General features: G+C 40.3%; 1 protein-coding gene across 1 annotated transcript in view; it reads right to left on the bottom strand.

Annotated features, from left to right (window-relative positions):
- Window positions 1-23,774, bottom strand: part of ADGRA3 (adhesion G protein-coupled receptor A3) — a 90,349-nt gene that overhangs the window by 66,247 nt on the left and 328 nt on the right. Inside the window, exon 2 of the mRNA XM_020780432.3 lies at window positions 5,617-5,688. Coding sequence (XP_020636091.2) covers window positions 5,617-5,688 — 72 coding nt within the window. The remainder of the gene's footprint in view (window positions 1-5,616; window positions 5,689-23,774) is intronic.

Genomic DNA, 23,774 nt, shown 5'->3' with positions numbered 1-23,774 from the left:
CCAAAAATATTGACACCCTTGCAATTCTGTCAGAAAATGCAACCCTTCTCTCAGAAAATTGTTGCAGTTGCAAATGTTTTGGTATTTACATGTTCATTTCTTTGGTTTGCATTGGGACAACACAAAAACAGAGAGAAGAAATGTCAGGTCTGATACACTCTCTCACAGAAACCGAAAATGCACTGGCCAAAATTATTGGCACACTTAATTTAATATTTGGTAGCACCCCCTTTGGAAAAAATAACTGAAACCAATTAGTACTTCCTGTAACCACGAATGAGTTTCTTACACCTCTCTACTGGAATTTTGGACCACTCTTCTTTTGCAAACTGTTCCAGGGCCTTCAGATTTGAAAGATGCCTTCTCCCAACTGCTCTTTTGAGATCTCTCCACTGGTGTTCTATGAGATTCAGATCTGGACTCATTGCTGGCCATTTCAGAACTTTCCAGCCTTTTGTTGGTAACCATTTCTGACTGTTTTTGAAGTGTGTTTCGGGTCACTATGTTGCTGGAAGACCCATTACCTCTAGTGGAGATGCAGCTTTCTGACACTGGCCACTACGTTGTGTGTGTGTGTTTAGTCGTTTAGTCGTGTCCGACTCTTCGTGACCCCATGGACCAGAGCACGCCAGGCCCTCCTGTCTTCTACTGCCTCCCGGAGTTGTGTCAGGTTCATGTTGGTTGCTTCGCAGACACTGTCCAGCCATCTCATCCTCGGTCGTCCCCTTCTCCTCTTGCCATCACACCTTCCTAACATCAAGGTTTTTTCCAAGGACTCTTTTCTTCTCATGAGATGGCCAAAGTACTGGAGCCTCAGCTTCAGGATCTGTCCTTCCAGTGAGCACTCAGGGTTGATTTCCTTTAGAATTGATAGGTTTGTTCTCTTTGCAGTCCAGGGGATTCTCAAGAGCCTCCTCCAGCACCACAATTCAAAGGCATCAATTCTTCGGCGGTCTGCTTTCTTTATGGTCCAGCTCTCACTTCCATACATCACGACAGGAAAAACCATAGCTTTGACTATTCGGACTTTTGTTGGCAAGGTGATGTCTCTGCTTTTCAAGATGCTGTCAAGATTTGTCATCGCTTTCCTCCCAAGAAGAAGGCGTCTTTTAATTTCAGGGCTGCTGTCTCCATCTGCAGTGATCATGGAGCCCAGGAAGATAAAATTTGACACTGCCTCCATATCTTCCCCTTCTATTTCCCAGGAGGTGATGGGGCCAGTGGCCATGATCTTAGTTTTTTTGATGTTGAGTTTCAGACCATTTTTTGCACTCTCCTCTTTCACTCTCATTACAAGGTTCTTTAATTCCTCCTCACTTTCTGCCATCAGAGTGGTATCATCTGCATATCGGAGGTTGTTGATATTTCTTCCGGCAATCTTAATTCCGGCTTGGGTTTCTTCCAGTCCAGCCTTCCGCATGATGTATTCTGCATATAAGTTAAATAAGCTGGGGGACAATATACAGCCTTGCCGTACTCCTTTCCTAATTTTGAACCACTCAGTTGTTCCATGACCAGTTCTAACTGTTGCTTCCTGTCCCACATATAGGTTTCTCAGGAGACAGATAAAGTGGTCAGGCACTCCCATTTCTTTAAGAACTTGCCATAGTTTGTTGTGGTCCACACAGTCAAAGGCTTTCGCATAGTCAATGAAGCAGAAGTAGATATTTTTCTGGAACTCTCTGGCTTTCTCCATAATCCAGCGCAAGTTAGCAATTTGGTCTCGAGTTCCTCTGCCTCTTCGGAATCCAGCTTGTACTTCTGGGAGTTCTCGGTCCACATACTGCTGAAGCCTACCTTGCAGGATTTTGAGCATAACCTTGCTAGCGTGCGAAATGAGTGCAATTGTACGGTAGTTGGAGCATTCTTTGGCACTGCCTTTCTTTGGGATTGGGATGTAGACTGATCTTTTCCAATCCTCTGGCCACTGTTGGGTTTTCCAAACTTGCTGGCATATTGAATGTAGCACCTTAACAGCATCATCTTTCAAGATTTTAAATAGTTCAACTGGGATGCCATCACCTCCACTGGCCTTGTTGTTAGCCAGGCTTTCTAAGGCCCACTTGACTTCACTCTCCAGGATGTCTGGCTCAAGGTCAGCAACTACATTGTCTGGGTTGTCCGGGATATCCAAATCTTTCTGATATAATTCCTCTGTGTATTCTTGCCACCTCTTCTTGACGTCTTCTGCTTCTGTTAGGTCCCTCCCATTTTTGTCTTTTATCATGTTCATCTTTGCGCAAAATGTTCCTCTAATATCTCCAATTTTCCTGAACAGCTCTCTGGTCTTTCCTTTTCTGTTATCTTCCTCTATTTCTTTGCATTGTTCATTTAAGAAGGCCCTCTTGTCTCTCCTTGCTATTCTTTGGAAGTCTGCATTCAATTTTCTGTAACTTTCCCTATCTCCCCTGCATTTTGTTTCCCTTCTCCTCTCTGCTATTTCTAAGGCCTCGTTGGACAGCCACTTTGCTTTCTTGCATTTCCTTTTCTTTGGAATGGTTTTCGTTGCTGCCTCCTGGACAATGTTACGAGCCTCTATCCAAAGTTCTTCAGGCACTCTGTCCACCAAATCTAGTTCCTTAAATCTGTTCTTTACTTCCACTGTGTATTCATAAGGGATTTGGTTTAGATTATACCTGAGTGGCCCAGTGGTTTTTCCTACTCTCTTCAGTCTAAGCTTGAATTTTGCTATGAGAAGCTGATGATCAGAACCGCAGTCAGCTCCAGGTCTTGTTTTTGCTGACTGTATAGAGCTTCTCCATCTTTGGCTGCAGAGAATATAATCAATCTGATTTCGATATTGCCCATCTGGTGATTTCCATGTATAGAGTCGCCTCTTGTGTTGTTGGAAAAGAGTGTTTGTGATGACCAGCTTATTCTCTTGACAAAACTCTATTAGCCTTTGTCCTGCTTCGTTCTGAACTCCAAGGCCAAACTTCCCTGTTGTTCCTTTTATCTCTTGGCTCCCTACTTTAGCATTCCAGTCCCCTAGAATGAGAAGAACATCTTTCTTTGGTGTCAGTTCTAGAAGGTGTTGTAAATCCTCATAGAATTGTTCAATTTCAGTCTCCTCAGCAATGCTGGTTGGTGCATAAACTTGGATTATTGTGATGTTGAATGGTCTGCCTTGGATTCGTATTGACATCATTCTGTCATTTTTGAGATTGTATCCCATTACAGCTTTTCCCACTCTTTTGTTGACTATGAGGGCTACTCCATTCCTTCTACGGGATTCTTGCCCACAGTAGTAGATATGATAATCATCTGAGCTGAATTCGCCCATTCCTGTCCATTTTAGTTCACTGATGCCCAGGATGTCAATGTTTATTCTTGCCATCTCCTGTTTGACCACCTCCAGCTTCCCAACGTTCATAGATCTTACATTCCAGGTTCCTATGCAGTATTTTTCTTTACAGCATTGGACTTTCCTTTCACTTCCAGGCACGTCCACAGCTGAGCGTCCTTTCGGCTTTGGCCCAACCACTTCATTAGCTCTGGAGCTACTTGTACTTGTCCTCCACTCTTCCTCAGTAGCATGTTGGACGCCTTCCGACCTGAGGGGCCCATCTTCCAGCGTCATATCTTTTAGCCTTTTGTTTCTGATCATGGGGTGTTCTTGGCAAAGATACTGGAGTGGCTTGCCATTTCCTACTCCAGGTGGATTGCGTTTAGTCGGAACTCTCCACTATGTCCTGTCCGTCTTGGGTGTCCCTGCACGGCATAGCCCATAGCTTCTCTGAGTTACTCAAGCCCCTTCGCCACGACAAGGCAGCAATCCATGAAGGGCCACTACGTTGCGCCCCCAAATTCTTTGGTAATCATCAGATTTCATGATACCGTTCACACAGTCAAGGCATCCAGCGCCAGAAGCAGCAAAGCAACCCCAAAACATCTTTGAACCTCCACAATGTTTGACTGTAGGGACTTGTGTTTTCTTTGAATGCCTCATTTCTTTTTCTGTCAACAATGCCATGATGTCTACTTTTGTCTCATCTGTCCACAGTACATTTTCCCAGAAGGATTGTGGTTTTGTCACATACGTTTTGGCACACTGCACTCTTGCTGTGTCAGCAGTGGTGTCCTTCTGGGTCTCCTACTACTGCATCCCTTTTCATTCAAATAGTGACAGATAGTGTCAGCTGACACTCTTGTAGCCTGTGTCTGCAGATCAACTTGAATTTGTTGGGAAGTTAATCTAGATTCTGTATCCACCATTCAAACAAACCTTTGTTGTAATTTTTCAGTAATTTTGCTCTTCCGTTCACATCCAGGGAGATTAGCTACAGTGCCATGGGCTGTAAACCTCTTGATGATATTGCACACAGTGGACACAGGAACATTAAGATCTCTGGAGATGGATTTGAGATTGTCGATATTTTTCCACAGTTTTTTCCTCTCAAATCCACAGACAACTCTTTACATTTCATTCTTTTCTCCATGCTCAGTGTCACACACAACACAGAGGTTGAGTCAACTTTTCTCCATCTTAAGTGGTTGCAAGTGTGATTACTACGTTGCCCACACCTCTTATTTGCGACAGGTGTGTCTAAATACAAATTAAAGGAGCATCACACGCTTGAAAAGCAATTATTTCTTACAATTTAGACAGGGTGTCAATAATTTTGGCCAGTGCATTTTGGGTTTCTGTGTGGGATTGTATCAGACTTGACTTTTCTCTGTTTTTCTGTTGTTCCAACGCAAACCAAAGAAATGAACAAGTGAGTACCAAAACATTTACAATTGTAACAATTTTCTGAGATAAGGGTTGCTTTTTCTGACAGAATTGCAAGGGTGACAATATTTTTGGCCAGAACTGTATCAACAATCTTAAAATAACACTAGCTGCTCATAACCAATATGAAGAATAAATTTAATAACAGCAGACATACCAAGAACTTGAGCTGAAACCTGAGAGGTAATAATACCCCCAATTCTGTTTGGTCCAATTCAAATATCATTAACTTAGTTCAATAAACCATACCATCCATCCCAGAGCAGACTTTGAGGCATGCAGAGGTTTGCAGGGAGGATGGGGAATAATTAAAAATTGCACCACCTAACCTTTGCAGAATCTGAAGACTCAAAATGGGAGACCAGGGCTGTAATCATGAAAATCTATGTGCATTTGTTCTGTCTTGTTTATGCGGCAGTAAGATACTAAGGTCGTGTCATACATACTTGGCAGCACAGAAATATCTGCCTTCCTGAAACAATTTATTTTATTATGTTCAGCACCAGAGATATTCACTCAGGTTAATCAACTAGTATGAAACTGAGTATCTCAATTTAAAACAAACAATACGGTGTTTGCCCAAAAATAAGACAGTGACTTATATTAATTATTGCTCCAAAAACACTTATTTTCAGGGGTTTTATTTTACAGTCATGTCATCTTCTGGTTGCTGCATAGTGCTGCACAATGGTGGAGGGCAGGGTTTCACTTAACTAGGGCTTATTTTGTGGGTAGGGCTTATTTTACGAGCATCCTGAAAAATCATACTAGGGCTGATTTTCAGGTTAGGTCTTATTTTCAGGGAAACGGGGTAATATACATTTCAAGAACTGAAAGATTTCTTCTATTCTAATATTTAAAACATATAAAATGAAAAAGCTTACAGTCGTTCAAGAAGGCTCAACCCAGCAAAGGAACCATTCTTCAATCCTGATATCTTATTGTTGCTTAGAATCCTATAAAACAGATAGAACCATTATTAGAATACTTTAGGGAAACAGCTCTTTAAAAAATGCAGTGGCACCAGGATAAAACTTCTGTTCATTTTTCTCCCTGTTGTTTAAATCGTACTGTTCGGAAAGAGGGGGAATTGCATAAAAGTATTTTTTTAAATGCCTAAGTACTAAGCTGTAAAACTGACACCTCCATGTTGTATATGCAGACATACAGTGCATCAGGCTTCTGAACCACGGCCTTTGGGGCCATATAAGTATTTCTATAAAACCATTCTCCAACAATGTTAGATAGAAGAAAATAAAAAAACTGAAGTTGATGTTCTATCTTTTCTATCACTCATAACTCCTTTCTTCATCTTCCTGAACTCTCTCTTGCCTCTTCTTTGATCTCATGCAGAGTCTGATGGTTGTGAGAAATAATAGAGATGCTGCCACCTGTATAACCATGCAAGATCTTTCCTTCTGAAAACTATGGCAATGTGTGAAGCCCTCTGAAGTGTAAGTAAATATTTTTCTGATGCAAATTCCAGGGACAGCAGTGAAAGAAACATTTGACAAAGAGAACCCTCTCTTCAACTACATGTAAAGTCCTTCAGAACCTCAGGTGAATCCTATTTTGGAGCTATGCCAAGGCCTGATAAATGTTGGCACTAGAACAATGTGTTTGCAAGATGTCCAAACTTGTCAATTACAATAGCATATATTAGTTTAAATTAATTGGCAGTTTGTTACCTTTAAGTACAATAATAAGACTATAAAAGCAAGTCTAGACAACTTAGTTTTATCATTTTCAGTTCTATACAGTGTTTCATTTGCCTCCTCATTTTTTATGAGACAGAGAAAAGATGGCATTACACTTATTAGTTTCAGCATATTCTAGTCATATGGTAAGCTTAAAAAATTGTGCTCAATCTTTATGGAACAATAATCAAATATGATGGTTTTACTACTTCCCATCATTAATGTGGATAATAGAGCCAAATGAACTTTCTAGCTTCACCTGTGAGAGTTATTGCTCAGTCTGTTTTCTCATTCTTGAAAATTTATTAACAATCATAGATAATTTGTTAAAATAAGAAAAACTGCCTAGCCATTAATTTAGCTTAAGAAATTATTGTCTTGAACTTCTGAACTGTGGACTATGGCTGTATTGTACAATACAATGTTAGGCTCAGGTAGGGAAAGGGGCATGAACCTCGGTTTGGAGGTTTGCGCCAGTTCATATGCATTCCTTTTCCCCGCAAATGACCTACTCGCCAGTTGAAATGTATTTCTCTCTTCCTCCTCTTTGGCTGTCTGACCAGTCCCTGGCTGGGATATCATCCAAGGAATGGGCTATCAATCTGAGTAGGCTATCAGTCAAGGAGACAGGGCAGGGAAGCCCAGGTTGAGCAGCTGAAGAGGAAGGAGTGTGCACTGGCTGGTGATTGGGGGATCCAGCTGGGGAGGTATGTGTTGTAATATGCAATCTGTAACATGTCCTTTCTCTTTAATGAACAAGCTTGGAACAAACCTCATGTGTTCCCTATAGTCAATCACCTTTATAAATGTAGCTTTGTTTCACCCTCAAAACACACACACACCCTCCCTTGGACGGTGCGATACTACATGCAAGGCATAACCTTTGTGTTTGCCTGTCTATTGGCGTTACCTGAAATACTGATGCATATGTTGCTCAATTAGTATATGGTATGTAATGTATATGTTTTTAGATGTTATGTTTATTTACTAGGGATCCCTGTGTACCTTTTCCTAAGAGGCTTAGTAAAGTACCGTATTTTTCGCACCATAAGACGCACTTTTTTCCCACAAAACGGGGGTGGAAAGTCTGTGCGTCTTATGGAGCGAAGAAAACAGATTATATTTTCCTGTTTTCTTCTCCTAAAAAATGGTGCGTCTTATGGAAAGGTGCGTCTTATGGAGCGAAAAATACGGTATATATTTAAAACAACGTATCTTGGTGTCTGGCAACCTCCTTTATAAATTACACAACAAATTTGGTAGCAGAGGATGGTTGCTCCAGTTGCTATAATTGCTTCGTTTATTTTTGGATGCTTTGTTTGCATTTTTGATAAGTTTTTTGAGACACCAAAACCCGTTGTTATATTTTTGAACCTTTTTATCTTTTTTCCTTTTTGAAGTTTACATAATTGAGCAGAGTGTTATTTTTTTGTGGATTGAGAGTGAAGAGAAGAAGATAATTTAACTTTTGACTTAGTGAGACAACATTTATTAGCATTAAGATGTCTACTACTACTCCAGAAGCTAACACATCCACCCAACGTTTTCACCTGGGAGTAAGTAACAGCAGTGGTGTATTTGCAATCCCAAAGCTGAACCAGAACAACTTTCAAATGTGGGATGCAAGGTTGAGAGTTTCTCTTCAAGTACAGGACTGTTTAGATGTGATAGACCAAGATATACGTGAAGGCCAGCCAGCACACAGTGAATATAAAATTAAAGAAGCAAAGGTTTTAATGTTGCTATACTCTTGTATAGAAGACCATGAAACTCCATTAGTGACTAAGTATAAAACAGCTAAAGGACTATATGGTGCTTTGAAAAAGAAATACTGCACCAAATCAAGTAAGAACATAATATTCCTGAAGGAAAGGTTATATAGTATAAGAATGAAAGAAGGAGCCAATATCAATGAGCATTTAGATGAAATGTTGAAAATTGTCACAGAGCTTCAAGCTGCAGGGGCAGAAGTATCTGATACTGAGTTCCACACTTGCATATTACTTAGTCTACCACAATCCTATGCAAATCAGAAAGCTATGCTTGAGTGTATAGCAGAGGTGGACTTGGAATACACAATAGCCTATTTAAGAGATTCAGGATTAAAAAGGGCAATGGACAATGTACCTGAAAAATTGCCTATATTAAGAATGAGACCTGATCCTGAAGAGAGGCGATGCCATATATGTTCAAAGGTTGGGCACATTGCCAAGTATTGCAGATTTAAAGGCACAGGAACTCAAATACCAAGAGGTGCAAGTACTAGTATTGAAAGAGCGGCCCCCAGAACCCAAAGACATTTCAGCAGTCATAGAAATTTTAGAACATCACAAGGAAGACCAAGCATGAGTTACAAGCAAAGATCCTATGATGGTAAAATTGCTCATAATAAGAACGTATTTCAAATATCTGATTATGAAGGCGTGGATGATAAGAGACATTTCCTCTTAGACAGTGGTAGTTTCATACACATTTGCCGATTTAAAGAATGCTTCAGCCAACTTGACACACAGAATAGACCAAGGATACTGCAAGCAAATCAAGAAAGCTTGAAAGTGCTCGGAACTGGGACAGTACCTTTAAAAGTTCTAACTTCTAAAAATGAGGTGGTAGATCTAACATTGACAGATGTATGCCAAATAAGACAAGAGATATGTGACCATAAAAACTGTCTTTACTCATGGCATTTACTAGTATCTCGGTGTCTGGCAACCTCCTTTATAAATTACACAACAGTATGAACCTCCAAACCAAGGTTCATGCCCAGAGATCCAGTTTACAATCCTTGATTTTTCCCCTCCTCTCTCTATTTGATTCATTTCATATGTTTTCCATCCAGAATTGTTTAATTGTGTTATAATTTTCTTATATTTGTGTTGTATTATATGTTGTAAGCCGCCTAGAGTGGTCGCAATGACCAGATAGGCGGGGTATAAATAGAATAAATAAAATAAAATAAATAAATTGTTTAGTCATGATGCTCAGGATCAAAATAAACAAGATGAAGGTCTTCATGCTCCTCTTTTTAATTAAAAGTGGCCAAGAGGCCCTACAAATTGAATGGGAATAATGACATAGGTTGCATGTGAATTTTCTATATATTCCTCCACCATGAGGAGCTTTTACTGAAGGAGAGAGAGGAGCAGAAAGTATCAGATATTGCTTCTTCCTAGAGATGCAAAGAGGTAAACTGAATGGGAAATCAGAAATGAATGGTGATTATTTTTCTACTTCCAAAGATTCCTAGCTAGACTATTTCAAATCCAATTTAAAAATGGAACTGTTACTCTTCTGTCATAAGACATCAATACCGAAGATTTTAACTCTTTCCAATTTCTTTTTCCATCAACTTGAAAAGATTTCAAAGTAGTACTGACCCACATCTAGATAAAGTATTTGATTCTGAATTCAAGTTAAAACCACTAATTAACAGCACTGTTCCAACATGCTATGTGTCCATATTCATGAGAAGCTCATTCTTTAGATTAGAAAAGCTGCATGCAAGAACATGCAGGCTTCTTTAAATGTGATGCTGCATGTAGAAAATCTCTTTCAGCCCCAAGTAATACTCACAAAGACACAGAGGACTGACTTCAACACCTCTAAAAGTGGGTTGTTGTTTTTGTGATGGTGGCACTGACTCTTTCACAAGAACACAAAACTACTTAGCTGGATTAGGTAAGGGGTTCTTCAGCTTCCCATAATACCATCAATATTTTTTCATAAGTTCAGAAGAACAGGATGATAATGCAACATTTGAGAGTAAGTAATCACATCTAGATGCCTGTAACTAATTCCTTTTCATGTAAGAAGTAATACAACTAGGAATAAAAAGTATTTTACATGTAACTAGTAATCATCTTATCAAACTTGAGTGGCAAGAAAAGTATTTTCTAATTTTATCTTCTGTATTCTTATAATATTTTCTAAGTTGAAATATCAGAATCAGGAAAACAGCAGTATTTCCTTGTATTTTTCTGGCAGTACCAGCAATCTCAATAGATTGGTGGCACAAATCAGAGCAAAAACACAAATAATGAAAGCCCAGACATTAGAAGAAAACAATGCCCTCAATTCTCTTCCAGTTATGTGAATGGCATAATTTTTAAAAACAAATTGTTTTAAGTTAAGAAATCCCCATATTTCTTAACTTACAAAAATACTGAGTCACTGAGGAGATTTTGTAAATTAAGAGGCAATTCACATCTAAAGGTTATACTTTCTGTATAACTGCACAACAAGATTTCAGCCAATGAGTTTCTTTTAAAATGTAATGTTCCAGGCATGCATATAAGGGTGGAAGCCAACCAATATTTTGTCTCCAGCATACAGTATTCAGGGGATCACTTCCTCTTAATCTTAAAAATGTTGTCACGCCATCATAACTATGAACCATGGAAAGAACTATTTGCTTTGAATTTGTGTATTTTTAAAAGCATAATAATTTCAACTAGTGTTTTAACATATTTTGTGGTAGTAATTTTTAAAGCAACTATGCCTTTTTAAGAAGTACTTCCTTCTGTCTTTCCTGTATCTGATTGCCAGCCAGTTCCATCCAATGGCTCTCACTGTATTTGGAAGAAAATAATTTGTGCTCTCTACTTAATTTTTTTCTTTCCCAATTCCTTATAATATCTAACAATCCTGGGATTTTTGACACATGTTTCTACTCTAAAAATTGTTTTGTACAAATATTCATTATAATTTTGGCCATCAATTCAATTCTAACTCATGGGACTCTTTCATCAATATTCATAGGGCATTTCCCCCCATAAATAATTCAAAAATTCTTCTCTTTCAGGAGAAAGAGGAACACAGACATAATCCTGAAGTTTGGGTCTAATAGTGCATAGCAATCACTGCAAAGTCAATTTTATTACATTACCAATCTCATTTTGCTGATAACAAAAAGGTTGATTATATTAAATCGATCTCTTTATATGAATATTAATATAATATCAAGGATGTAATGGCTCAAATCCTCTTGCCTATTTATGCTGGTGCAACACAAACAGCATAGACAAAGACAAAAATCTTTATTGACATAAAGAGAATAAAACATAACCAAACTGGTTCATTAAGTGCCCCACGTATATAAAATTCAGGAAGTAGGAAAGCAGAAGACCAAACCCTTCAAAGACATTTAATTGAAAGCAAGACTTCACTTTCTCACAATTGAGCTGATGAAATCTGCAATTCCTTCCAGAATGTCAGGCACCTCCACAGATAAACGTAAAACAGACTTTGTCCACATCAGATTTCCCCTCCAATTTTAACAGGGCCGGTGCCACAATTTTGGAGCGATCACTCTGGTGGAGTCGACAGTGCAGAAACATGTGGGCAAGAGTTTCCAATGCACCCTGCTCACATGAGCAATGTCTTTCGAGGTACAGGATTCCTTTGAACCTACCATATAGTATGGCTGCAAGGATGACATTGCATCTGGCTAGGGAGAATGTCCTGCATTTTTGTGGACACTTGAGCAGAAAAGGGAAGGCAGATGGTTTTCCAATCTTAAAGGGAATATGTGAAAACAGTGGTGAGCAGGTCTTATTGGCTGTGTTCCACAGTTCCTGAAATTCAATGTCCAAAATTCTTCTTTTGATCATTTGGAAGGCTTACTCTGGATTTAGTGAGCCCAAGTAGTCATTATCTAAGCCAATCCATTTCAGTATTTTTAAAAGGGCAGTAGACCCAAAAGGAGGTAAGAGTCCAGTAATAGTTGATATAATAAACTATCTGGGTCAGAGTTGTAGAAAAGTTCTAGCCAGAATTGAAATGATCTTAGCCAAGCCATCGTTGTAAGAATTGAGATTGTATCTGTTCAGTTAACCTATCCATGGCATTTAACCAGATTGGGATGCCATATAAAAATTGCAGGATGATTTTGGATTTAAAAGCTGTAAAGCTGCCGGAACATAACAAGTGCCAGAATTGTAATAGAAACAAAGTATTGCTTGTGAACCTAGCTACATTTATAACGATTTTACGATGCGGAGACCAGGAATGTTTACAATGGAACAAGATGCCTAGATATTTATACTCTTTAACCTGTTTGATTTTGTGTCCATCCAGATTCCTTTGAAGTTGCTTCCATGACTTTGAGAAAACCAAAATTTTAGATTTATTGTAATTAAGATGCATTTTGTTTTTGTCCAGGTATTCCACAGTTGTGTTAATTAAACATTTCAAACCTGGGCGGGAGCATGAGATGATAACAACATCATCCGCATAAAGCAATAACGGGACACGATGCATCCCCATATTTGGTGGATGACTTCCACACTGGCTAAAAAGGGGGCTAGGTCATTCATAAATAGGTTAAATAGGGAGAGAGCAAGAATTCAGCCTTGCTTCACTCCCTTGTTCGTTGGAAATTGATTAATTAACTCACCTTTCCAAGAGGCACAAACTTGATATGTTGTGCCCGAGTATAAAATTCTTATGAGGGAAAGGAGTCTTTTATATATGCCCATATTTTCAAGTTTTCCCAGAGAAACTCTCTATCTCCCGAATTGAAAGCTGCCTTTAAGTCAATGAAAGACACATATAATTTCCATGCTTAAGTGTTTTGTTAATAAGATGTGAATGTATTAAGCAGTTATCTACTCAGGCCTTACCTTTCCTGAAACCAGCTTGCTCAGGGCCAAGCAATGCCTGATTACTGATCCAGGAATTAAGTTTAATTAGTAGACATTTTGCATAGAGTTTCCTAATTACTGATAATAAACTGATTGGTCTAAAGTTTTCTGGGAGGTGAAGGGTTGGTTCCTTTTTTATAAATGGGGGCAAGAATTGCACTGGTCCAGAATTTTGTCAAGATCCCAATATTATCTATAGCTGTGAAAAGGGAAGCAAAAAGTGAAGCCCACCAGTCTGGATCACATTTCAATAAGTCCGGTGGGATGGCATCAGGGCCTGCTGCTTTTCCAGCTTTTAATTGAGTAATTAGATCTTTTGTCTCTTCAATGGTTACTGGTGGCCAAACAAGATCAGAAAGAGCAAAGAGTGAAGAGCATCCAACAGCTATATCTTTGTCAAAAAGAAGGTCTGAAAAATATCGAACTCATCTTTGTGGAGACATTATGGCAGGCTCTTGTACTTCCAGCCTGGAGGAGCCAGCCACAATGGCCCAAAACAGTTTATTATTTTTCTAGGTCACTGCTTGTGGAGCTTGCTTCATTGCTCCAGAATAAATTTCTGTCTTTTTTCTTTTATACAATTCCTTAATTGAGTTTTTAGGGGGATATATTTGTGCTGATCTTGGGCAGAGTTAGTCTTCTTATATTCCCTATATGAGCAGTGGTGTTGTACTTTCAGATCCCTATATTCAGGGTCAAGCCACGTTCTATGTTTTGAGGGATTGCTGCACCTTTGGGGTGAAAGAGCTTGTCCTCATTCACAGTGAATATGTTCCATTAATCCAAACCTGGGCAAAGTGCGGCCCTCCAGATTTCGCTGAACTGCAAATCCCAACACTCCTCACTATTGGCTGTGTGGGCTAGGATTGCTGGGAGTTGTAGTTCAGCAACATCTGGAGGGCCACATTTTGCCTGGGTCTGCATTAATCCGTCAAATGCTTTAATTTTATCAAATGGTTCGATGGATTTTGTGATGGAAATCTGAAGGTCCTTACATTTGTCCCTGAAAACCAGATTTTGGAATCTATGAAGTACTAGATTGTTCCAAGCTATTTTAATTGGGGCAGCTGAAGCATTATTCGAGTCTGAGGAATATTGCGGGTTGGAAAGGTAAAAGTAATGATAATGTTCTTCTAAATTACCTTAAAGGCTTTGATATTGTACTTCTACAAGAAACCTGGGTTTCTGACCAAGTTTGACAGGTATAAATCCTGCTGGTGCACAATAGGACTTATACCCTCCCAGTCGAACTTGGTCAGAAACCCAGGTTTCCTGTAGAAGTACAATATCAAAGCCTTTAAGGTAATTCAGAAGAACATTATCATTACTTTTGCCTTTCCAATCTGCAATATTCCAACATAGGATTTTAAATATATTCTTCTGTTCAGGATTTGGTGGGAAAATGTTCAGTCAATTACCAGTTTGGGGAACAGTAGATAAGTTTGGATTTGTTACCAGTGGGAGAGGCATAGATACATCTTGAAAATCAGAACCATCCACAATCGAGCCTCTTGAGTGGGTCTCTGCTTCTCCTTTATTATCAGAAGTGGAATGATGATGAATTAGTGTTCGGGTTAAGGGTTGGTTTGGATCAGGAGAAGTTTGAGGTACGGCAGTCAAAGAGAGGAGTTCCACAGATGGCATAGGAACAGCCCCGATGATTTTGTTGTCTGGGGGGGGGGTCAGAGATGGGATGTATACTTCCATGTTACCAATTAGATCAGACCTCACTTTGTCCAAACTGGTGATGATCTTCATCTGTTCCTCCATGTGCAGCAGTTTGAAGGCGGCGGCATTTTCTGACACAAGTTCATCTCAATCTATGTTCAATTACATTAATAGGTCTTTGTCTGTGGCTTCAGTTGCATCCTTGCCAAGTTTCTCCTGAACATGGGTTTTGTATAAATTAGGAGAACTTTTAGGATCATGTTGCAGGTTTGGCACCTCCTTCTGGGTTCTTAAGTGCTTTTGGACGGTCTCAGTGTGACCTTTTGAAGTTTGCCCACCTAATGATTTAGTCATTCAATTTGGAGCAGTTGGGATTCTCCTTAGTTTGTCAAGGGAGTATTCAGAGAAAACTCTTTTAATTGTTATAGAAAATATGCTTTAAAATCCTTTCATTCTAAACAGCATGAGAAGAATTCTTGGTTTGCAAAATTCCATCCAAAGCCTTATCTTGAAACATGATGTTGGTAATCTTACAATATTTTTCAGATCTATTTGGCTCACTTCAGTTTGGAAGCAATTTATTCAGAGAGACAAGAACCTTGTGTCTGTCCATTTTCCTTTGTTTATATGATTGTGGCTTCTAAGATTATATGAGTCGCTAGAAGATGCTGTGACGTGGGTGCACTGGCTGGATTCACCTTTGAGCATGTATTTTTGCAGTCCCAACATGGGACTTGCTCTTTTTATTTTTATTTTGAAATGCTGGAACGGATTAATTCCGTTCCCATGCATTTCAATGGCAAATGGTACTTCGACTTACGAACTTTTCGAGATACAGTATGAACATCCTTCCAGAACGGATTAAGTTCGTAAGTCGAGAGCCCACTGTAAAAGGCAGAGGTGCTCAATTCCCATTTTCGTTCAGTCTTTTCCCATAAGACAATGAACCTCCAAACAAATTGGAAGTGAAAGTAGGGGGGAACAGGACTGCAGCTGGAGATTGAAAAACAAATAAAGAATACCTTACCAACCTAAACAAGATCATATCTCCAGGGCTGGATGAACTGCATATGAGAGTACTGAAGGAATTGGCTGAAGAACTCTCAGAACTGCTACCCATTATTTTCTTGAAATCAAGGGAAATGAGTGAGGTGCCAGAGGACTGGAGGACGGCCAGTGTTGTCCCTATCTTCAAAATCAGAGGAACCTGGGAATTAGAGGCCCGTCAGCCTGACATCAATCCCAGGCTAAATTTTGGAACAGACTGTAAAGCGGTCATTGTGCAAGCATCTAGAAAACAAGGCAGTAATAACTAGAAGCCAACATGGATTTGTCAAGAACAAATCCTGCAAAACTAATTTGATCTCATTTTTGATCAGGTCACCTCTCTGACTGACCAGGCCACCAAGGATGAGTACAGAGAAGTACTGTAGAATGCTTTAGACATAGTATATCTTGACTTCAGCAAAGCTTTTGAAAAGTGCCCATGATATCCTGATTAGCAGTCTAACTAGTTGTGGGCTGGATAGATCAAGGGTCAGGTGGATACACAATTGGCTACAGAATTGTACTCAGAGGGTGATGATTGATGGGTACGTACTTCTCTAACTGGGAGGAGGTCACAAGTGGGGTATCGCAAGGCTCAGTACTGGTCCCAGTGCTCTTCAATATTTTTATTAATGACTTGGATGAGGGAGTGCAGGGAATGCTTGTCAAATTTGCAAATGACCTTGATAGGATGGAGCACTGGGCTGAAAAGAAGAATGAAATTCAGCATGGATAAGTGCAAATACCGCACCTTGGAAAAAAGAAACAATTTCACAGTTACAAGATGGGGGATACCTGGCTGAGCAAAACTACAAGCGAGGAGAATCTTGGAATTGTCGTAGAATGCAAGCTAAATATGAGCCAACAGTATGAACGTGGCTACAAAAAAAGGCAAATGCTATTTTAGGCTGCATTAATAGAATTATAGTTTCCAAATCCCTTGAGGAGCTAGTCCCCCTCTATTCAGCACTGGTTAAGCCTCACGTTGAGTATTGTGTCTAGTTCTGGATACCACACTTCAAGAAGGATGCTAACAAACTGTAACAAGTTCAAAGGAGGGTGACAAGGATGATTAGGGGGCTGGAAACCAAGTCTTATGAGCAGGGCTTGAAATTTTTTAAAATGTCTCGCCAGTCAGTCAAAAATTTCACCAGTAAGCATGACCGGACTATAGCCTTGCAATTTACTGGAATTGGGAATCACTGATTTATACCCTCAGACTTGGGTTGCTTTATTACCTGTGTTCCTGTGGGGTAATGAAGCTTGTATTTTGAATGCCTATCTTTTTAATGTCTCCAACAAAAATAAAACTGAAAGCAAAAGCTCCTGGCCTCTTAAGGAGCCATGGTTCCCTCCCAGCCCAGGATGTCTCCTCGTTCGGTTGACATTGGGAGCAGGGAATCTCCATATTCTCCAGCATGGAACTACTCTACATTCTCATGCAGAGCTATATCTCTATGTACAGCTCGAACTCTATTCTCGCGAGAAGAGGGCAGTTTTTCTTTTGCAATGGGAGGGGAGGACTGCAGGATTAGAGGGACAGAGAGAGGCGAAGGAGGCAGACAGGGAGCTGTGACTCATTGAGCAGCATTTTTCACTTGTCACAGACGAGTGAAGAAGTGCATTTTTCAAGCCCTGCTTATAAGGCTGAAAGAAATGGGCATATTCAGCCTTGAGAAAAGAAGACAGCAGTGCGATATAATAGCACTTTCAAATATTTGAAAGGCTGTCGTACAGAGGAGCAGCAGGATCTGTTCTCAATTATCCCAGAGTGCAACAAGGGGATCAAGTTAAATGAAGGCAGATTTCAGTTTAATATCAGGAAAAACTTCCTGTTAGAGCAGTACGACAGTGGAACCAGTTACCTCAGAAGTGGGTGAGTGCTCAAACACTGGAGGCATATAAGAAAAATGTAGATAATCACCTGGCAGATATGCTTTGATTGTATTCCTACACTGAGCAGGGGGTTGGACTTGATGGCCTTGTAGGCCCCTTCCAACTTCACTTTTCTATGATTGCTGGTCTTACACTTGTTTATGTATCTTTTACTTTACACCTTGACTTGCTGGATTTTATTTGTTTGTATGTTCCCCACTGACTATTGTATTCTGTTTTATTTCATTAAGCCAGTAACAGTATAATGATGATGATATAATCAATTTTAGATATATGTAGTGCCTAACTCCTCACTCCCACCCCAATCATCTCTTCACTATTTACTTTTCTTGCCTGAAGAGAAATCTACTAACTAGACCTCCTCTCAGAAGTGATTTTCTGCAACATACACTAGTTACATACACAAACACACACAATTTAATACTATAAATACAATATGAGATGATCTAATAGACAAATGTATTAACCAAAAATGTTCATGCTATTATATTTATATAACAACGCTTCTAACACTGGCAGATCCTCAATACATTTTCTCCTTTTTCTTCCTTGTGTCAGTATACCAAAAACTTTTCCTAATTATTCAAAAACATAACCGCAGCAATAATATATCTATAGTCAATTATCTCTGCTACAAACTACACCAGGAGTCTCAAACATGCGGCCCGGGGGCCATTTGTGGCCCCCCAGATGATAGTTTGTGGCCCTCGCCTTGCCTGCCTCCCCAAAACGCGCACACATCCTCTGCTGTCAAGAGTTAAAAAAAAAGCCTTGCCTCGCTCGCCAGCTCTCTCCAAAGACAGCACCTCTTGCACCCTCCATCCAGAACTGCAGCCTGCCAGCCAGCCCGCCTGTCTGTCGGATAAGGAAACTCCTGGGCGGCTTCCTCGGGCTCTTGCTCCGCTTGGCGGAAAATCTGATGCGGCCCAGCCTCACCCAGACTCTGCCTCTAGCGGCCCCCAGGTAAATTGAGTTTAAAACCCCTGAACTACACAAAATAGGAGGAGAGGAAATCGCAAAACTACTTATTTGAAAAATAACTGTGATTTTTATGATTATATTTTCAAATCTCAGATGTGAAATTATTGATTATCTGTGGTGGTAAAGGTAAAGGTTCCCCTTGACAATTTTTGTCCAGTCGTGTTCGACTCTAGGGGGTGGTGCTCATCCCCGTTTCCAAGCCATAGAGACAGCGTTTTGTCGGAAGACAATCTTCCGTGGTCATGTGGCCAGTGCGACTTAGACGCGGAACGCTGTTACCTTCCCACTGAGGTGGTCCCTATTAATCTACTTGCATTTGCATGCTTTCGAACCACTAGGTTGGCGGGAGCTGGGACAAGTGACGGGCGCTCACTCCGTCACGTGGATTCAATCTTACGACTGCTTGGTCTTCTGACCCTGCAGCACACGCTTCTGCGGTTTAGCCCACAGCGCCACCGCGTCCCTTGTGGTGAGTGGATGGGAAAAGGCACTACAGCAAGTCACTTAAGAGTAGTTTCCCCTCTGGCCACAAGTCACTCAATCTGAAACTAACTGTGGAATCTACACAATAAAGTTGTGTACAAACAGAATATAAAAGCAAAAAATAAGTACTGTACTGGTAGAGACTATATAAACAAACAGCTCTGCCCCAACAATGATAAGACTTGCATCATTTTCCAAAGCTCCAAAGTATAAGTTTACATGGCTAAAATTAACCTTCATTCTACCTTGCTCTTTAAGTTCACAATTCAAAAGAAAATAAGTGTTCATAAATGCTAACAGCAATATGACTCAAACTGCGTTTTTGTGAATGACCTCCTTAGAGTACTAGAAAAGGATTTTTAAAGGATTTCCTTGCACTATGTTCTTCAGTGTAAGTTTTATTATGGGCCCGATTACTACCCTGTTTCCCCAAAAATAAGACCTAACCTGAAAATAAGCCCTAGTATGATTTTTCAGGATGCTCATAATATAAGCCCTACCTCCAAAATAAACCCCCAATAAGTGAAACTCCCTCCACCATTATGCAGCTCTGTGCAATAACGAGAAGATGATGACTCTATTTGAATAAATGTAGATTGTTGTACATGAAGAAAAATAAAACTTCCTCTAAAAATAAGCCCTAATGGGTTTTTCGGAGCAAAAATGAGTATAAGACCCTGTCTTATTTTCAGGGAAACACAATATTATGGCATTTCATTTTCTAGGCAGTAATGCTAATTCAGCAATGATAAAGAATGGAAACTTTAAAGCTAAGCAGTATCTGATTTAAGATGATTTGTATACACCTGAAATGTAGTATGAACAGAACACCAGCATTTGTACTATCAGAGAAGCAAGATTAGGTATGCTTGGACCAAAAGTTCAGATTCTGTGTAAAATATTATCTTATATTATTCATACCCAAGATGCTCTTGGGACTTTAGGAATATTTCAAATCAACAAACACATGGAAGGAAATCTGTAAAGACACTATTATTTGACTATATGCATAGATACTTGCATTTCACTACTGATTTCTTGTTCACTAGGGGAACCCTACTTTCTTCTATGAGACATTCTGTATGATTGTTCTAATTATAGTTTGCTGTTTAATCACTGTCCCACACTAGGGAAGAAACAGTGATTTGAGATCTGGTTTAAGAACAAAGTATGATTTTGACTGTAAGTTATCTGGAAGATTTTGTTTCCCTTTCATATATACCTACCTGAACCCTGATCAACTTCAGAAAGCCATCTCAGGATGTCAAAGTAAGATTAGTGACTAGCAGAGAGGGCTTTTTTTTGGGGGGGGGGGTTGTTTGACAGTCTACTTTTGAGCATGCATAATTGCATTGCTAGTGATCTTCAATAGCTGTCCTTTTCAGTTTTGGTTAGTCTAATTGTTTTAACATGAATTCCTTTCAAAGAGCTTGTTATATCAGATGTAAAACATATATATGTGTGTTGTGAAGTGACAAGGAGGTTAGCGTCCCTGTCAATGTGCCATCCCCTCTTTGCCCAGAAGTCAAGGGCTATGAGACTTCAAGTGCTTTGATTGAGCAACTGAGTCAGACTTTTAGCACTGTAGTTGGAATCACACAGACACAGCTCTGAGCAGAAACTCCAGAAGCTTAAGAAAACTGAGGAAACATCTCACCTATAAAAGTCACCTCTCCAGATGGCACGGAAAACTTGGGAAAGGGAAGACCAATGAAAACAGTCATCTCCCAGTTTAAAAAGAAAGCTCTGGCATAGAACTGGAGGAGAAAAGACTAATGGGAGAGACTACTGTATTTGCCGGCGTACAAGACGACTTTTTGGGCCCAAAAACATGCCTCTAAGTGGGGGGGGGGGGTAGTCTTGTATGCTGGGTGCACTTCATTTGGGCAGGAAGGAGCCGCTGCCGCTGTTGAGTGAGTGACGCGGGGCCGCGCTGGCCAGGGAGTGGTGGCACTGCATGTTAACCCGCAGAAGCCTCTGTGCTGCAAGGTCAGAAGATCAGCAGTCATAAGATCAAATCCATGTGACGGAGTGAGCCCCCGTCGCTTGTCACAGTTCCCACCAACCTAGCAGTTCAAAAGCATGCAAAATGCAAGTAGATAAATCGGTACCAACATGGTGGGAAGGTAATGGCATTCCATGTCTAGTCACGCTGGCCATGTGACCACGGAAGATTGTCTTTGGACAAATGCTAGTTCTATGGGTTGGAAACGGAGATGAGCACCGCCCCCTAGAGTCGGACACGACTGGACAAAATTGTCAAGGGGAACCTTTACCTTTACCTTACAGCAGGACCTGCTCAAAGAGATATGAAGGAAGCAAAAAGGTGATCTTCAGCTGGAGTTACCTGAAGGATAGGAACTTATGGAAGACCCAAGGACTGGAGAACTAGTTAAGCTCTGGGTCCCTAAAGAGTAGGCACAGAGGTGTAAGAAGTGCCAGATCCCTTGGAAACCCCCTTACTGGGGAGACAGTTGAGGGAACAGAAGAGGTTGAGAAGAGAGGAAGGAATACCGGATTTGGGAAGAGAGGTGCAGAGGGGATGGCAGAGATCAGCTGAAAGGAAGAGGGAACATTCTTTGATGGCTACAGAAAAAGAGGTCGTGGTCAAGAAATGAGAAGATAGTGGAAGGAGACAGGGCTCATCACTCCCAGAGCAGCAGTCTCTGTGTCGCTCAGCCTCAAGCTTGCATACTCCCACTGACAAGGAGAGGTTTGGTGAAACCCTCCGTTGATAGATGAGATGTCACCAGATGTTAAAAAAGATAGTTTAAGTCTCACCTGCTGACAGATGATGATAGACCTTTTGAAGTGGTGGTGGAACAACCATTTAGTGTTGAATAAAAGTGTTATTGTTAAAACCAAGGTTCTCTATAAGGCGTGTGCCTGTGTGCTGGACTCTGTCTCCCCCACCACACCACCCCTGTGCAGTCTTCCTCCTCCTCTGCACACCACCAGTTATCGTTTTCAGCCCCTTTGATTCTGGTCGCAATGGAATCCTGCGTGGGGTGGGAATCACATGCATGTGAAGGCAAAGTTGCACACACAAAGGGCAGACCCTCGCCCAGCAGGGATGAATGTTGCTTACAGCTGATGTTTTCTCATCTGTGGGCCTGGAGTCAGGAGAAACCTCTAAGATTAAGGTAGAATCCAATCACAGTTAGAAACAACCAACTTTAGGATGTTCATAAGTGGAACACAGGTTCTTACTATCCAAACTGAGGAAAATTCTGTGTAAACTTAGAAATCAAAAACATACACTAAAGTTTTAATGCAAGTGTAGGCAACTTTTTTCTGTCAATAGTCACATTCCTTTATAAGCAATTTATAAGAGGCCACATGTTAGTGGTATGCAGGGCCAAATCAGTACCATTATAAAGAGATATTATACTTTTTCCTCTGTTTTATCAATTTTTCCTGCATTTGAAAATTGATAGGAGGCTATACTAAATGAGAGCAAAGGATGTGTGTAGCCCCCTACTCTAAAGGTCACAAAAATCATTACTGTACATATTCACATTTGCTTATTTATTACACCTGCATCTTATCTTCTATTCACATAGACAGCAGTGTACGTACTTCTTTCCCAACTTTATTCTCACAAGTTATTTTCCCTGAGACTTGGGGGAGATGCTGCTTTTAATTCCTACTTAGTCATGAAACTAACTGGCCGATCCAGGATCAGTTACCCTCACTCAACCTGGCCTATGTAGGGATAAAAGGGGGAAGTAAAGACAGCCATGTGCACCATGTTGAGCTCACTGAAGAAAATGTAGGAAGCAGATACAGTTAATAAAAATTAAGATAACTCATCAGGTTGGAGAACATGGCAGCAGAGCCAGGTGTTGGGAATTTAATTCTCAATTTTGCTTCTCAAGAGAAAACCCAAAGCTGCACCAGAAGAGGGACTGCTAAACTACTTTTCAGCAATTTATATCTACAAAATCCTGGGAAGGACAACCCTAAATAGGAAATGACTTGACAGCATGTAATTATTCTGTAAGATAACTAAGCATATGATACTGTTTATTCTATTATGCTTAAATGAAATCCCCATGTTGAAAGCCATAAAGATCGATAATCACCACCATAAGCTTTCTGTAAGTTTTCCAGACATCTGATCTGACTAGCCAGTATTCGTAACACACTTTTGTCTTGAACTACTTTCCTGGGAAAGAGTGGTGGGCTGTGTCCAAACCTAAAGTGAACCACTTTAGGAACACCACAGCTCCTTTATTTATTTATTTTAAATGTAGAAGATCATGCACACAGAACACAAAAATAAGGATATTATATTTCATAAAGTAAGGGAATTAGAATGCATACAATAAAAGGAAAAAATTCGGTCCTAAGATGCAAAAGTCCCCAAATCTGAAAAAAGATTAGCGGGACAAGCCTTTGGTCTGATCCAGCTGAGGCAGGTCTGCTAGGATGATCATGGACCTGTGGAGCTCCTGTGCCTTCTGTGGGACCTATTCTTTCCCAAAGTGAAGAAACATGAGATGATTGGGGGGGGGGGGGAGAGATGCTCTTATTATTTCGCTTACATACTATGAAGCAATGAAACTCATTTGGGAGAGACGAGGCATGCCTCAGTAACCTTCCCTCTCCTCCTCCTCCCCCCCCAAC

Source organism: Pogona vitticeps, chromosome 5, assembly GCF_051106095.1.
Source record: "Pogona vitticeps strain Pit_001003342236 chromosome 5, PviZW2.1, whole genome shotgun sequence".
Taxonomy (NCBI): domain Eukaryota; kingdom Metazoa; phylum Chordata; class Lepidosauria; order Squamata; family Agamidae; genus Pogona; species Pogona vitticeps.
Note: the sequence above shows the minus strand (reverse complement) of the source record. Positions and strands in the feature narration are given on the sequence as shown.